The 17,472-nt window shown below is 38.3% G+C and overlaps 2 protein-coding genes across 2 annotated transcripts; one reads left to right on the top strand and one right to left on the bottom strand.

The window, feature by feature from the left end:
- Positions 1–533: 533 nt before the first annotated feature.
- LOC121911198 (clathrin heavy chain linker domain-containing protein 1-like) lies at positions 534–9,451 on the bottom strand. The gene is made up of 11 exons (XM_042432475.1): positions 8,815–9,451; positions 8,226–8,413; positions 7,699–7,787; positions 6,926–7,124; positions 5,797–5,912; positions 5,308–5,407; positions 5,099–5,205; positions 3,292–3,463; positions 3,012–3,214; positions 1,798–1,980; positions 534–1,285 (listed from the first exon to the last, which is right to left on the bottom strand). Exons 1-11 carry the CDS (start codon positions 9,031–9,033, stop codon positions 1,089–1,091), a joined length of 1,773 nt encoding a protein of 590 aa, XP_042288409.1. The 5' UTR covers positions 9,034–9,451; the 3' UTR covers positions 534–1,088.
- Positions 9,452–9,543: 92 nt separating this feature from the next.
- Positions 9,544–12,593, top strand: rps27a (ribosomal protein S27a). The gene is made up of 6 exons (XM_042432546.1): positions 9,544–9,591; positions 9,702–9,766; positions 10,166–10,220; positions 11,537–11,622; positions 11,847–11,978; positions 12,390–12,593. The coding sequence occupies exons 2-6, from the start codon at positions 9,719–9,721 to the stop codon at positions 12,537–12,539; spliced, it is 471 nt and encodes a 156-aa protein (XP_042288480.1). The 5' UTR covers positions 9,544–9,591; positions 9,702–9,718; the 3' UTR covers positions 12,540–12,593.
- Positions 12,594–17,472: the final 4,879 nt, after the last annotated feature.

The raw sequence follows: 17,472 nt of genomic DNA, 5'->3' as shown, positions 1-17,472 counted from the left end.
CCTCCTTCAGCAGATGAACATGAAAACAAACAAACGAGTGGAGGGACTTTAAATACGATACTGACATCAACTAAAATAAAATGTGTATCAGCTACTGCAGGCTGTAATATTCTCTCCTCTAATGTCTCTGTGATGGTCACATGACGCCTCTCATATGAGGCACGTTTTGCTTTAGAAAGATGTTTTTCAGCATCAAAGCGTTTCCTCTTTATTTCTGTCACAGTGCAGTTGTTCTGATGAATAGTTTCAGCTCCTCTAATACGATGACTGACACTGATAAATGTGTCTGCTGGTTTCTGATTCTTCTTTCGCGTCTTTGGGAACATTCTTGTGAATGAAACTCGCCCACAAAGGCAGCACAACAGGTCGCCTTATAAGGACATGATGCTAATGATGAAATCTCAGGAACATTCAGTTCCTCATGACCAGGAGATATTCATCAGGCTGAAACCAGTTTGTCAGATCTGACTTCACTCGTACAAAAAAACACAGATTTAAGAGGAGAAAATGTTCTCGCATGAGGCCCAAAGATAAATCAATAAATATCTTGTTTTTATTCAACAACTACAGCTCCCATGATGCTTTGGTATCACACCAACAGAGGCTGAGACTCCTGGAAGCTGTTTCTGGTCATAACTGAAGGCCACTTTAATCTAAGCTTCAGTTTGTGAGTCTGGGCGCCACCTGCTGGCCGTCAGCTGTCACTATTTAACATTTTTGCCTGAGTCATTTCACTGACACCACCCAAAGCTCAAAGGTCAAAATGTCACACAGATAACAGAGAGAGTGTCTGATTATGACTATGATACTGTATCAGAACTGTTGAATAGTTTTCAATGAATAAGACGCATACAGACAGATTCAGATTTAATTTAGTCTAAAACACAGATGCTTAAATGTTTTAAGACATGCCTGAAAAATTGTGAATCTGTCCTTTAAAGCTACTTTAGTTTTTCTACAACAACTACCAGAACTTGTGTGTTTTTAAGTGTTTTTCTGCCGCAAACAGAAGAAGAAGAAACAGGTTATTAACAGCTGACACTGCAGCTGATCTTTGTTTCTGTTGGAGGACTTTCAGGTTCAGTTGTTCACAGGAAGACGTGTTCCATGAGTCGGGCTCCCTGCAGGTCTGGGGACAGGATTCTGGTCCCGCTCTGGTCCAGCAGGATGGACATGATGAGCCGGCTCAGGTCAGAACGATTCAGCTCGGAGCACAGAGACGCCACGTCGGTCCAGTCGTCCACTGAAGAGCTGCTGTCCTCCAGGATCACCTGCTCGAAAACCTCTGAGAGGACAGAGACACGCAGCCATTAGTTCACTTTGTTCCTTCCTCTCGGGACCCAACCAAACAACAATTAATTGTTTTTATCACCTTATTTTATTTGTAATATTATATTATTATATTTGTTCTTGGTCGACCTCTGCGCTGTTCTGTTAATAGTTATTTAACTGTCTTTACTTTTATTTAATTATTATTGTCATAATTTGTGCTACAGCTGGTTTTTCAGGAGTAACACCTGTACAATCTGATGCAATACAACAACTCTGCCATGAATTCTACATTTACGAAGCTTCTCTCATGTATGTGAATATTACAAACACCTGTGAATATAACACACAGCAGAACAACATCACACACTACGACCTTAATAATAAACATAAAGTAGAATAATCACCTCTGACAACAACAACAACAAACTGAACATTTATAAGCTTCATAAAGCAGGATTCATGGCAGAGCTGTTGTATCGGATCGTTCCTAATAAACAGTTTATGTTCATCTGTTGGTCGACAAACCTCGTCCTCTGCTGACGCAGCTGTCCAGGAGCTGCAGAGCTAACTGCTGCTGCTGAGGGTCAGCTAGCAGACTGACACAGGCCACGCCCACTGACAAGATGGCCACCGGTCCCCGCCGAGGCTCCGTCAACAGCTGGAGGAGGGAGAGACTGGGCGAGCGACCCAGTACCCACAAACAGTCCTCTGATAGAGAGAGAGAGATTAATACACAGATTATTATGTGACAGAAAACAAATTGCTGATCTACTAACAAGTATTGTGAGTGTATCAAAGCCTCTGAGCCCTTTATATCTACATAGAGAGCGGGTCCTCCTCCACGGAGCCCGCCATGCTGCACCGCCATGTTTCTACAGAAGCCCAACAGACAAACCAAACCCTGGCTCACTCAAACAGCCACTCAAACACTGGTTTTTCATGAGTTTTGCAGCCACCGTAGGTTCTCCTACACACTTGGAAGGGGTTGCTATCTGCAACCTCACCACTAGATGCCACTAAATCCCACACACTGGTCCTTTAAGGCTCGTAGAGGGTTAAATCCAGAACATATAGCTGACCTCCTGACCTCCTGCGAGCCTGAATGCAACCTGAGATCCTCCGGTAGGTCGTTCCTGGCTGCTCCTCAGTTGTATAACGACCAGCCGGAGGAGCTAATGTTTAAAAACTCATTATTTTAGACTTACTTTTTATTGATTTTACTGTTGGTTTTATTATCTTTCATTGTATTTTATCATAATATCTGTTTGCTTATTGTCTTTTTTATTATTAATATAAAGCACTTTGTAACTTGTGTTGAAAAGCACCATATAAATCAAGGTATTATTACTATTATTATTATTATTAACATTATGAGGACTTTTTTGTCCCCGAGAGAGGTGAGTCCCCCCAACATGAATGATAAAAACACACACACACACACACACTCACACACACACACACACACACACACTGCAGGAGATCAATATGCTGTATTGGAGCCAAGTGAACGTGAGTCAGCACTGAATCGTTGCATCTTTTTCTCTCTTTGTTCTCTTCTGTTAATGTCATTCAGTATCTTTCTAGTCCCATCTATCTTTTAATAATTCGTTAGTAATATATTCAGATTACAGATTAATTAAAGATTATACACACACACACACACACACACACACACACACACACACACAGACACACACACACACACACACAGACACACACACAGACACACACACACAGACCAGCTGTGAGGTCCCGGCTGTGGTTCATGAACTCGGCGGCGCTGTGGATCAGGCCTCTCCTGCACATGCTCAGTGCGGTCTTCCTGTCCAGCCTGCAGGCCTCGTAGACGACGGTGGCCAACGCCAGACACAAGTCGGCCTCACGGGGCTTCTTCTGAGCATGCTCAGTCAGGACGTCGCCCAGCTCCTCAGAGAAGGTCAGTCTGAGAGGATGAAGACGGTGAAGAGCTGAACACCAGCAGACAGAATAAAAACATTTCCTCTCTGATTGTGCATTTACTTGTTCAGTGCGACGGCGTGGGTGACGAGCTGCGAGGCATCGTGCTGCAGGGCGCAGCGGACCCCCTGCAGAGAGAGAGGAGCCGACAGCTCGTCATCGGCCGCGGCGGTGATCAGCAACGCCTGGAAGAAGAGGAGCAGAGGGGGGGCCGAGCCCGGGGGCCCCTTCACACCTGAGAGGAGACGGGTGAACAGGAAGACATCTTTCAACAAAGAAGGACAAACGTTTATTTCGTTTCGCTCACAGAAGTCTGGACGAGACCTTTGGAAATCTCAAAGCTGCCATTTTATTGGCTGCAGGTTAGAATCAGCATCTGTGATTGGTTGATTAGTTTTAAGTATGTTTTTATAAATGACATTTCTGCTGGATTTTCTCCAGACATCTGTGACAAAGTGGAAACGTGACAGAAAGCAAATGATTATTGTTTATGTGCTGCAGTTTTTTTCTCAGAATTAGTCACAAAAGATCCTTTTTTACCAAATTTTAGGAACTCAGGAACTAAAAGTGTCTTTTGTGAATCATTCAACCTCACCCCACAGTGTGGGTTATCATATTATATCTGGTCATTATTATCTAGAGAGGTCTTATTGCTGGCTGTACAGGGTTTAACCCCCCCTTTTCTTTTTTTGCTGTTTGTTGTTTTTGCTAATTTTTTTGTTAATTGGTCTTATATTGTTTTGTTTTCTGTCCTGTTAAGGCAGCTACTCTGTGATTGGATGAGTCTCTGTGATTGTGGATAATGTAGTTGATTTATATTGATCGAGGATATAAACGATGTTGAAGAATCTGGTCGTGTAAAGTCAGGAATTACTTTCATCAAACTCCTGATTTCTGTCATTGTAATCAGACCAAATGCATCATTTCATACAAATCTGAAACACGTGATACTTTAATGAAACCTCGCACTGAACCGTATCATGATATAAAACACTCAGGATAAGCTGATTGTGGTGATTTTCCATTATTGGGATAATTGTGAAAATCCTCATGAGTGACTTGAAAGAGCTGTCTGGCTCACTAACATACACACTAACAGTCCCATATTCATTTCCTGATTTATTTTGTCTTATTTATTTATTGGGACCATGTACAGTGTTAAACATAAATGTTTCCATATGATGAACCAGAGTTAACTTATAGATCATTTTCATCTGCAGTCCTTTAGGCAGGTCAATATTAAAACATATAACAGCACAATAACAAACAGTACAAATTAGAGAATAAAAACATAAAGCTACACATAATAAGCACATCACATACACTCATAACGTCAACTAGAAATGAATAATGTAAACTTCTGAATGGCCACAAGGGGGAGCTCACATCTCTCCAGTCATTGATTGATTGTTTTTTACTAAAAATGATGATGATCTGTGATGCAATAAAAATATTTGTTTCTTAACAAAATGTGAGATAAAGTGATTCCAGTATGTTTTAGTGCAATTTGAACAGTTTTAAGCAGGATAATTATGACATGTTTAGTTTGCACCGAGCTAACAGAGATCAGTTCATGCTGCTCAGAGTGAAACATGAGGATTTATGAAAGTGTCATTTTGTTTTTGGAGCAGCTGATGACAGAACAGAAAACATGTCGAGCCTTCTGTTCAAACTGGAACACATTTCATTGAAATTAATAGATTATAACTTTATTTTAATGACATTTCATGACTATATTTTCAACATATACAGTTCAGATTTCTTGGTAAAAGCTCTTAAAAAGTGAAACGCTTTGAATACATTAGAGTAATATATGCAATACAACCTGGATTAGTCTATATATATATATATAAATGTACAGATGTTCCACCTTTAAACATCTCCATGGTGTCGAGGTTCCTCAGGATTCCTCGAGGAGATCCGGCAGCGAGGAGAGCAGCTTCCTCATACTGAGCCGAATCAAAGAGCTCAATAAACCTGACAAGAGAAGAAGAAGAAGAAGAAGAAGAAGAAGAAGAAGTGAGAGAAGATTCAGAGAGAGTTCAGACCAACTGATCAGAGCTGTGTTTGTCTGATCACCTGTCCAGGTGATCCGTCAGGAGTTTAGACTCGTCAACTCCGGTCGGCTCTTCGTCCTCAAACAGCTCGGCGTCGATGCTGCGAGCGTTATCGTCCGTCACTGCAGGACCAACGGGACGAGGTTTGAGTCAAGGAAATAATGAAGAGTGTTGAAATATTTAGTAAATGATATGTGAGTCTGATAAATAACCCCTGAAGCATAAATCAATATGATTAAATTATGAAATATCAACTAAACATCATCAATGTGAACTTTTAAAGTGGTGAATATTGGTTGGAAATGTGTTTTTATTGTTTAAAATAGCAGAAAGATTTGAAACTAGCAGTCAAAAGACAATATTTGTTGGAAAATCTACCATATTCATGCTATAAAATAAAGAAATGTCCATTATTTGTTGTTTCCTCCCATGTGTTTAACCTGTTGTTACCATCATGGGACCAACACTCATCAGTCCCAGTTCATGTTAAAGTAAAGCTGCAGCGTCTCACCGCTGGTCTGTCTGATGTTCTCCAGCGTGGAACCCAAGAGTTCCTCCAGAGGAACCTGCTGCTTCTGCTCCGCCCAGCTGGACAGACGGTCAAACACAAACCTCAGACGCCGGTATCTGCCGACACACATGAAGGAGGTTTATATATATATATATATATGTGTATATATATATATATATGTTCTGTATGATCTTATGATTTTTTTCTAAACGTCAATGAAGAAAAAAAGTTTTTTAAAAAGTCAGACAGACAGAAAACGAGCCCAGAACGTTCACATCATCCATCAACAATATGAACGTTTACTTTGCTTTTGTTTTGTTTTCTGGATTTTATTATTGTTCTTCTTGCTGTAATCATTCCTCCTGTTCATACTGACCATTAGAAGATCCCTTCATAATGACCTTACAATGGAAGTGATGGAGGACAAAATCCACAGTCCTCCTTCTGTGCAAAAAATGTATTTCAAAGTTTATCTGAAGCTAATATGAAGCTTCAGCGTCCAAATGAGTCAAATCAAGTAGATATCTTTCAACGTTACAGTCTTTTTAGTGCCAAAGTTCCTCTTTTTGTTACTATACTTCCACCTGCAGCTCAACAGGGAAACACTGTCCGAGGAAACACAAAGAGGGAATTTGATGCTAAAAAGACTGTAAATGTGTCAGATATCCACTTGATGTGACTAACTCAGACTGCTGAAGCTGAATAGAAGCTTCACACAGACTTTTAAATGACTGTGTGGACACACTGTGGATTTTGGCCTCCATCACTAACATTGAAAGCACATTTGAAGGATCTTTTAATATCCAGTATGAACAGGAGGAATGATTACAGTGAGGAAAACCTCTTTCACTGTTCATATGGACACCTGACTGCTGGTTTAACACACACTTTAAATATTGTAAACCCATCCTTTAACTGTATATTAATTTAAATTTGACAATATGTTTGGGCTGTAAACAAAATAGGTTTGAAAAAGCAAATTCCATCCAAAGTTTTATCTAAGTTATCTAAGAGTTACTGAGGTTAAATATCTCTAATATGATCTATGTCTTTATCTAAAAACAGATGGTTGAGTATCTGTGAACTCAGTGCAGACAGACAGCAGCAGGTTCAGTGTTTCAGCTCTTACAGGACTTTCAGTCGACTGTTCTCGGCGTTCATCTGGTCTCTGTGGCGTTCGGCGGCCTGCAGCTTGGCGTCCAGCTCAGCTTTGACCTCCAGAGAGACGCAGTGACTCTTCCTGTCCAGCAGAGACACTTTCTGGGCCTCCAGATGCTTCAGATGTCCGTCCAGAGCCTCGGGATCCTCAGACTGCGCCACCGTTAAACCTGAGACACCAGGCAGACTCACTTTAGAGAACAATGTGAGCAATCAATCACAGTTTCATAAAGTTCAATAAACAAGTTCACTCAGTGTCAAGATTTAAGAAAAAAACAATAAAGTTGAATGAATGTTTTTGTGTTTTAGCCTCTTATAATATTTCAGCTGACTTTTCTATTTTATTTTGTATTTGATTTTTTGGCATTAGTATGATCAGGTACAAGATATAATAAATGATGATGTCATGATGTCAGATATCATTCGTGTTGTAAGAAATGTCGGTACAATAAGCTGTAGCTTCAGTTTTTTATTGTCTCCATTGACAACAGACCAGAATAAGTTTAAATTTAAAATTTAAAAACTGTTATATTCAGCTTTGATGTCCAGCAGAAACTGCTGAAGAGAAGCTCCTGAACTGAAGCACCTCTGCTGTCATTAAAATAATTACAGATATATTAATGGATTTATCTCCGTAGAGACAGCTGACTGTAGAAACACCAACAGTAAAAGGTACATTTTCTATATTCAACACATAAGACACTTTATTCTGAGTAACGGAGCCCAGTAGAGGATCAGTGGTACCAGGTATCCATGTTCGCTGCTCGTTAGATAGTTTCTGTCTCTTGATCTCCTCTTGAAGTTCTGCTGTTTCCCTCCGAAGGACAGAAACTCTGGAAAGAGACGGATGGGAAAAGTCTGGAAGAGTCTTTTTACACATTAAACCTTCACTACAAACACAGTCAAAGGAACGTTCATCACAGTTTTAATTATTTTAATGGAAAGGCTTTTTGTTTCAGGTCCTGTTTTAATGTGCTTGTTCCCATGTTAGCTAGTGTTTGCTGTCAGTTTAGCCTTTTAGGAAACCTTAAAGTTCAGGACTGTGTGGATGTGGTTTGATCAGGAAACAGCATCAGAACTGTTATCAGATTCAAATATTGATTGATCTTAATTGGTTCATGGGAATATGTGACATCACCTCTTCAAACGGAGCTGTTTCAAACCAGTAAACAGAACACAGACAAAAACACAAAGACACAAACATCAGCTTTGGTAGATAATTTTGTGGTTGAGGAAATAAGTTTTCAGCATCTTTAATATAAAACACACACCTCTCCCTCAGCTGGGCCGCTCGTCTCCGGCAGGTTGTTAGTGATTTCGGTTGTGATGTCGCGGCCGCCAGAGCTCGCTGAGCCGCCCTCATCCCATCCTCCCTCCGCTTCAGTGCCCTGATGACATCATCATACTCCGCCTTAATGGTCATCAGAAGTCTCTTATAGGCCGTCGCTCGAGAAATCACCTGTCGCAAACAAGAAGAGGAGGAAAAACAACAGAACAGAGACAGAATCTGGTTTGTCCTCTGACTTTAGATAAGATTCAGACTCAGATTATTATTATTATCGTCTCATTAGTAGATTAGATTCAACTTTACCGTCATTGCACAAAGTACTGAGACAACAAAACACAGTTTGTCTTTGCTTCTTTTTTTTTTTGCTTTTAAAACAACGGAACATTTTTTGATTGATTGATAAGTGTATTTCCCAAAACGACGAACTACTCCTTTAACAGAAAATGGCACTAAAAACAGCCAAATTGATTGATATAAAAAGAATAAGTAGCTAAATCGCATATTAAACATTAATAAAGTCATCAGTTACTCCTTTTAAAGTAGTAATTGGAAGTAAGTGTTTTAGTAAATACCTTATTAAACGCAGAGCGGTAGATAATGTATCGCAGTTCGTCCGCGCCCTCTGCCGGACACTGCAGGTACTGCTTCTCGTAGTCAATAAACTCGTACAGAGACTGGAAAAACCTTTCATCACTCTCAGATATCAAAATGTCGGGTGTTGAGTGTCGTTCTTCTTTTCTTGAAGGTGAACTGCTGGAGTTTTGTGGCTCAGACATGTTTTCTTTACTCATAAAAATATTATCAAGCTAACTTTCCGCTTAGTTTTCGCACTGAAGAGCCACCGAAAACCCAGGTTGCTATGGTTTCTGTGCAAGTGTACCTGGGAAATGAGGTTTTTAAAAACAATGTGACGCATTTTCACTGATTTATAAGCATATTTCCCAAAATATCGAACTATTCCTTCCCCAGACGTTGTTTTTTACTCATGTTTTTAAGCTAACTTCACATTAAAAAGCCGTTTGCTTCTGTACCGGGAAACACAGGTTGCTATGGTTACCATGCAAGTGTACCTGGGAAATGAGTTTTTTTCTAAAACAATGAGACGCTCTCTTCTTTAAATACACTGGAGTATTTGCCGCAATATAAATTTCTGATTAATTTTAATGTCGATACGGACGATAAAAAAAAGATACTAAACGTGCAAAAATAAGACACAAAGAGTGTTTTGAGGTATTTTCCATCAGGCACAGTAACGGCTACCTACCAACCCGTGCAAACGAGGGCAGAAAACCCCGTCGCTCGCTCCAAAAGCCCTCTTCTCATGATCCGCCATTAGGAGTGAGCCTGTGGTAAGATCGCTCTCCGTCTATAACTGAATATTATCATTAAATAACGAATTTTAAACGCTTGTTTCAGCACAAACATGAAGTTTAAGTGTTTTATATATCTTCTCATATAGGTGGGTTGAACGGCAGGATGCAGATCTTCGTGAAAACCCTCACGGGGAAGACTATAACCCTCGAGGTGGGTGAGACGGAGGGATGCGGCGTTCAAGGGCTGCTGTTACTCGGAGTGCTACTCACCAAACTGTTAAATTAAAGCTGTTGATATGACATTTAAGTCCACTATTAATCACATATAAAATGAAATGTAGCTTATATGTTTTAAAATTGCGACTGTCGTAGATGAAGCTAGGTGGCTAAACCCGATGCTAACTGCTCCTCAGAACTGCAGAAACACGTGTGTCAGATAGCAGCAGGCTCTAACTGATCCTGCTTCCCTCATACAGTATTTATTAAAGTTTGTCTCTAAATAAAAAGTACTGATGGATGTTAAAGATGAGTTTTGAGTCTTTGCAGTTAAATGTGACGGTAGGTTTGACCGGAAGCGCGAGTCTGACCCGGTTTCTCTTCTATTTTTCAGGTTGAGCCTTCAGATACTATTGAAAATGTCAAAGCCAAGATCCAGGACAAAGAGGGTGAGTCACTGAAACTTTGTATAATTGTGTTTTAGACTCGAGTCAAAGCTAAACATCAGTTTCTCTAAAAGATGTAAACCCAGAAGGTCGTTTAATAGCATTCTAAGTACTTGTACTGTACATGAGTATTTCCATGTGATGCTACTTTGTACTTTCTACTCCACTACATTTATTTGACAGCTTTAGTTACTTTTCAGATGAAGATTTGACACAATGGATAATATAACAAGCTTTTAAAATACAACACATTGTTAAAGATGAAACCAGTGGTTTCCAACCTTTTTTTTATTCCAAGTAGTTGAAACTAGCTAACTGTATATAAAGTAGTGTAAACTAGCTCCACCTCCAGCAGCTACAACAGTAACATGCTGCTCTAACACTGATGCTTCACTATTAATAATCTAATGATGTCATATATAATAATATATCAGTCAGAGGGACCAAACCACTACTTTTACTGCAATACTTTAACTACATCAAGCTCATAATACTTATGTACTTTTACTGTAGGAGGCTTTTTTATGCAGGACTTTTACTTGTAATGTGATGCTGTATTATTACTTCAGCAAAGGATCTCAGTTCTTCATCACTGGAATTTTCCAGAATCTCAGACTTTCTTCTATCCAGATGGACAAATATTGTCTGCTGCACGTTAAATATTTGAACTCTTTCCCAAGTTGCAGCTGTTTATATCAGGTGGCCTCCAGCAACCATCTTTGTTTGGATCTGGAAACAGTTTCAGTTTGGAATAAAGGGGGAGAAATTAGTTGTTTAAAGTAATCTGCAACTTATTTTTGTCCTGAAATGTGAGAATCTTGAACTTGGATGTGTGGATTTTTGTCTTTTTGCAGACGAGACACATAAATAGATTCTAGTAAATAAAAACCAGCCATTTGAAGACATTCATCTCTAACTAATGATAACAGGCTTTTTTCACTATTTTGAGATTTTACAGACAAACTGATGAACTGAGTGTAATTGATTGATGGAGAACAGTCGGCAGATTGATGATGATGAAAATGATTGTTAGTTGCAGCTCCAGTTGAGCTTGTTCAGACTCCACATCTCACTGTGTCTCTATTAAATGTTTTATCAGCACATTTACATAACTGGTCAGTTTTGTGTTTAATTGATTAAAGTTAATACATTTAAAATTAAACAGATAATTAAAGTCTTACAGATCTTTATCAGTTAGTAAATTATAAAACAGTTTGTCATCGAGCTGCAGATCAGTTTTAGTTCATTGGAAGCTTTAATAGCACGTGTCAGATGCTTCTGGTGTAGTTTGATGTTAACGTGTGGTGTTTTGTCTGCAGGAATCCCTCCTGACCAGCAGAGGTTGATCTTCGCTGGAAAGCAGCTGGAGGATGGACGCACGCTGTCAGACTACAACATCCAGAAGGTGAGCTGAGAGCAGAAGATGTTTTATCTGCTGGACTGTTTGAACTCTTGAGAGAAGCTGCTGCAGTTTGTTAAAGATCATCGTGCTGCTACATTATCAGCCTGCAGAAACTCTTAAGATGTTTCTTCATTAACTGCAGATGTTTGGAGGAACATCTGGGACAAACTGAGGCTCCCGCCGGCAGAAACGTTTCAATGTTTTGTTGTTTTTTTTACCTCCATCAGGAGTCGACTCTGCACTTGGTGCTGAGGCTGCGTGGTGGCGCCAAGAAAAGGAAGAAGAAGTCCTACACCACCCCCAAGAAGAACAAGCATAAGAGGAAGAAGGTCAAGCTCGCTGTGCTCAAGTACTACAAGGTACAAATATCATTTTAATGTTCAGTATCATCTTTCTGTCAGTCTGGTTGTTAGTTGTGTTTCTGAATCTGAAACTGAACCAAACATTCAGACCTGCAGTCAGCTGATCATCAGTCTGATATGAGCAGGATTGAAGTGGATGCTGTGATCTGATTGGATGTCTTCCAAAAAAAAAACTACATTTTGTCAAATTCAGAAGATCAAGTTTTGTTTTTGAGCTGAAGCAGCAGGAGTTGATTCTTAGCATCAATACAAATGTGATAATTTGGGGTTTTGACCAGTAAGGAAACAGTTTGAAGACATTTTGGATCCAAATAACTTCTAAAAGTTTATAAATTATCTAGTTTTTGTCGTGTGAAGCTGGTTTCGCTGCAGCAGTTTGATGTTTTCTATCTTTTCTTTTCTCTCCAGGTGGACGAGAACGGTAAAATCCACCGGCTGAGGCGCGAGTGTCCGGCTGACGAGTGCGGCGCCGGCGTCTTCATGGCGAGCCACTTCGACCGTCACTACTGCGGGAAGTGCTGCCTCACCTACTGCTTCAACAAGCCTGAGGACAAGTAGACAGGGACTCACTGAAGGGCGTTAATAAAGACGAAAATGTTTCTCTAAACATCATCGCAGCCTCGTGTCTTTTACTCTGAAGGTCAAACACGGTTTCCTGAACCGAGTCAGATGATTTATAAGCTGTTTATGAAGTTTACAGGTTTAGTTCAAACTCAGTTCTCTGGAAAATAAACATCTTGGACCACAAAATATATCTTCTTTGGGTTTAAATTATTAGTCTTGACAAGAAAATTAGTCACAACTTTCAACACTGCAGCTCTTTGTGTTTCTGGACTCTGATGGTTTATATTTGCTGGACTGCAAACGCAGATAATTAACTTTTAAACAGGAAGTGATTCCAGATGTAAAATACAAACTGCAGGTTTTAAAACTCCTCAAACAGCCTGAGAGGAAAAAACCAGAAGAAGGAAATATTTTAGTGAAATACTGATAAATCACTGCTGAACAAATATAGAAATAAAACTCTGAAGTGCAGTTAAATTAAATTAAATATGCTGAAGAAGTTCAGGATGTTTTAATGAAAGTGACGATCAGTGAGAGGATTCAGACGTTCACCAGTAATTCACCAGTAGAAACGTCACTTTCTCAAACTTAATGGTTTTAAAAGTGAACCTGGATCATCAGTTTGTTTTCAGACATCAGAGAGTGATGAAGTTACTGGACATCATGTTGGAGTTAGAACTTAATTTTTTTGATTAATATGGATTTTAAAGTATAATTCAGGATTAAAACTGTTTCAAGATATTTATTTTTATATATATAATCCCAGTATAAACCAGTAAAACTCCTGAAAGTGTAAATTAATAAACAGCTTTGATCTGCTCGTGCAAAAATCTTTTAAGCTTTTTTTAATTCAACACACTAAAATATTTGCAAATATACATTTTAATGATTCTTCATATTTTTTAAACCAGTATCTCATATTTCCTGGTTTGGCTCGTCTCCATAACAACAGTTTGAAGGAATTTTCTATTGATTGATTTTTTTTAGCTTCAGTGCAGTAAAAGTCTGGATTTGGAGAAAAGTTTCAGTTTGATTTTAATTAAATTAACGGAGTAAATGATTCAGTCATTAACTCCTTTCAACTGTTAAATCTCTGTTTTATAACTTTAAACTGAACGTCTTCAAGTTCTGCAGTTTGTTGGACAAAATACATTTGAAGACGTAACCTGGTGTCTCTGAGAAATACTGAACAAATAATCAATAATGAAAATAACTATTAGTTAAATCCATAAATAGATTTATAATCAATAATCTAAACTTTCTCCGTCCTCAAGCTGCAGTAACGATGTTTGTCCAGCAGATGGAGCTCAGTTCAAACATGTGGCACCGGAGCTGTATGGAAGCTCATTTATGCCTGAAAAATAAGTAAAACTATAATATTTAAAAAAACAAAAACAAACAACAACTTTGTGAATCAAAATGTTTAGATTAAAAAACAACGAGATGCAATCATCACAGATAGTTTAAGTCAATTATCAATTAAAAATCTGATTCTCCAATATGAGTATTTGCTGCTTTTCTCTGTTTTTAATCATAAACTGAATATTTTTAAGGTTTTTAATATTCACAGATGTCACTCAGGTCTATAAATATGTGATGAGTTCACTGTTTGCTGGAATTTTATAGACTAAACTATCATTAAAGACAATATAATATAATTGGCAGAAAATTAATTGCATCTCTTAAACTTTTAGCTATTTAAGTCAAAATTAAGACTTGACGTCATAATTATTGGATAAAATTGCTGTCAATTACAAGAAAGTAGGTTTATATGAAAATTTAAAAAGAATAGTTAAAGATTAAAACACACGCAGAGCTGAAACAATTGACAGAAAAATAATCTGCAACTATTTTGATAATAAAATAATTGTTTTAATAATTTTTCAAGCAAAAGTAGTAAAATAATTTAAAATTTTCTCTTGTTTTAGGATCTAAAATGAGAAGATTTGCTGCTTTTCTTTGTTTGGGTTTTGGCTTGTTGATCAAACATAAAACATTTTAAGATGTAACTTTAGACTCTGGGAAGTTGTGATGGGCGTCTTTTCACTGTTTTTTGATATTTTGTAGACTAACGATCAGTCAATGAAAATCATTAGCTGCTCCCCTGAACACAAATCAAAACTTTGAAAAGAAAATAATAAAGTGTTACATCTCACTGGCCTGTAAAAGTCAATATTATGTTTAAATATCTCACTTTTAAAATACAGTTTCTCATAAATTTAAGTCTTAATTTTGAGCATCATAAATTCGACCTACTGTATCATTTCAAACTTTTCATCCATGTATTTATTTTCCTGGCAGCAGAGGGCCTCCATAGCTTAAAGCCAAACAACTTTAAAACAAACAAAAAACAAAACAAACAAACAGGTGAAAGAAGCAGAGACGACGCAGTGAGTTTGTGTACTAAAAATAAGGTTATTTACTTAAAAATCGTTACACTGGACAGACTGTATACAGTTTTTTGTTTCCTTGGTAAACTCATAAGGCACCGAACCAGATGCTGTACAAAACAACAACAACATCACCAAAACAAAAAACATTACAGATTTACATATTAGAGATTATTTCTATATTGGGGAGTTTTCTTGCACATTTATTACAGAGAAAAACACTAAAGTTACTGCTCTTAAATAGCTGCTGTATGTTCGGTCAGCGTCATTCTCTCTCACACGCACATGCACGCACGCACGCACGCACACACACACACACACACACACACACACATCTGAGCGAACATGCACGCCGAGCCGACACGTGCACATCGTCCAGCTGCTGAGGAGAGAAATCAAACAGTTAAAGGAACAGTCCGACATTTTAGAGAAATCTTGTTTTGTGTCCAGTACCGAGAGGTGTTCAGGGTGTGTTTAGCGTAGCTTAGCACAAAGACTGGAAGCGGGGGGAAACTGCTAGCGTAGCACCACCGAGTATAAAAACAAAAATACACCTTCCAACATCTCCCGACGCCACCGACGTCTCGATTTTACATCCTTATTTGTAAATCTGACAGATTTGGAGACGTTACAAGGTTAATTTTTTTTCCTCTTCTGATGTTGCTAAGCTAGCAGTTTCCCCCTGCTTCCAGTCTTTGTGCTAAGCTAAACGCTAAACACGTCCTGGATCCGTTTCCCAAATATTCTTAATGAGAAAATTTTGTCTGGAAATTCAACTGAAACAAATTCCTGATTTGTTTAAAAGGTCTTAAAGAAATACAGTTTACATTCATATTAAAGAATAAACTGTCAATCTCATTTTTTTTTTAAAAAACGTCAGAAAGAATCTGATTGGATGAGTTAAACCTCAGTGGGAGGGGCCAAAACGAGGAGCGTACTACACTTCCTTCCCTTTAACAGCCCCCTTTTAAAACTCCAAGTATCTTTATTTAATAACGTTCCCAAACAAGACATTAAGTAGCATTAATGTGAAATCAGTCCCAGAAACTAGATGAAGTCCTGATTTTGAGGATTTTTATAAAAAGATTTCTTTTCAGACTATTTCCAAGATCAAGAATAAACTTTAATACAAATAGTTTATTGTAGTTTTATTACTGGATTGAATTCGCTAAACGTTTCCTCTCAGGATGATGAACTCAAACTATAAATTTGGTGAATTATCTGATGATCCACTGTGTTGCGTTTAATGTCCTACATAAATACAGTATATTTCAGTTATGTACAAAGTTATATTTAAGGGTACATTACCAAGTTAATTATCTTTAATTATAAAGATAAACTACATCTTACTAATGTAAAAATGAAAACTAGTTACACTGGAGATGTCTTGAGCTGAACATAAAGATCATATCTGCTAAATGAAACAGATTCTTTCTTTACTCCGTTTTGTTCGCCTCGGCCTGCTAGTGTCGCTCATATCAGCTGTGATTAATTAACCTTCATCCTGTGAATCACTGGATGAAAAAAAATGAAACTCGTTTATTTATTTGTTTGTCAGTACTCGACCAAAGATCCTTTGTGAGGGAAGAAGCTTCACTCTGTAACACCACTGTTCAATCAGAGTGTTTCAAACAACTCCAACAGAGTGAGACGTCGTCTCTCTAGAGGATCGTTCACATCAGATCGATCATTTAAGGTTATAAACTTTATAGTTTTGAGTATTTGGATCAAGTAGCTTGTGAAAATGTATCAGATACATTTTAAATCCATATTATATCTTCTGCTGCTGAGCATCAGATCAAACTCTGAATCAGATACTTGACTATAACATCACTAATTACTAACATCATGAGGACATAACCAGTCGTCTCCACCTGTAATCCCACAACACACAATTAGACGTGGAAGACACGATGAGTTAAAGGATCATTCTGATGATTTTCTCTGTTTTTCTTCTTGTCAACAAATCTTCATGTTTGGATCCAAACCAACAATGAACTGATCTACTAACCAGTGTTGTGTTTGTATCCAAAACCTGATATATCTGATTCCTCTGTTGTTGTCCAGAAACTATTGTTGTTCCTTCATCATGAGGAGTTTGGTCACATTAGAAACGGCTCCAAACACTATTAACAGCATCATGTTTTCAGTCTCTGGAGAGTAGTTCTGTGTAAGACAGACGCTGCACTACAGCACAGAGGAATCAGATATATCAGCTCTGATACAAACACACAACACTGGTTAGTAGATCAGTTCAGTGTTGGTTTGGATCCAAACATGAAGATTTGTTGACAAGAAGAAAAACAGAGAAAAACACCAGACTGATCCTTTAATTTGTCACTGAATGAAAAGTTAAAAACATATAAACTATTTGCTTCGCTCCCCCGGGGGACTCTTCTCTCCTCCTATTGGCTCACAGAGCTGAAAGTCACCACCCAACTGAGGTTTAACTCGACCAATGAGGTTTATTCCTGCCAACCAGAGCAGCAGCAGCTCCACCTCTTTAATAACTGTTGTACAATCTCCTAACAACCAGC

Source organism: Thunnus maccoyii, chromosome 14, assembly GCF_910596095.1.
Source record: "Thunnus maccoyii chromosome 14, fThuMac1.1, whole genome shotgun sequence".
NCBI lineage: Eukaryota > Metazoa > Chordata > Actinopteri > Scombriformes > Scombridae > Thunnus > Thunnus maccoyii.
This window is presented reverse-complemented; position numbering and strand designations above follow the sequence as displayed.

What these genes read in the sequence shown, in the direction of transcription:
- LOC121911198 (XM_042432475.1), bottom strand. Translation starts at nt 9,033, where the DNA reads ATGAGTAAAGAAAACATGTCTGAGCCACAAAACTCCAGCAGTTCACCT. An exon ending in GCAGCGAACATGGATACCTG is followed by an intron (nt 7,125 to 7,698) that starts GTACCACTGATC and finishes CTGGTGTCTCAG; the next exon opens with GTTTAACGGTGGCGCAGTCT. An exon ending in CAGCCGGGACCTCACAGCTG is followed by an intron (nt 1,981 to 3,011) that starts GTCTGTGTGTGT and finishes TCTCTCTATCAG; the next exon opens with AGGACTGTTTGTGGGTACTG.
- rps27a (XM_042432546.1), top strand. Translation starts at nt 9,719, where the DNA reads ATGCAGATCTTCGTGAAAACCCTCACGGGGAAGACTATAACCCTCGAG. An exon ending in GGAAGACTATAACCCTCGAG is followed by an intron (nt 9,767 to 10,165) that starts GTGGGTGAGACG and finishes TCTATTTTTCAG; the next exon opens with GTTGAGCCTTCAGATACTAT. An exon ending in CTGTGCTCAAGTACTACAAG is followed by an intron (nt 11,979 to 12,389) that starts GTACAAATATCA and finishes TTTTCTCTCCAG; the next exon opens with GTGGACGAGAACGGTAAAAT.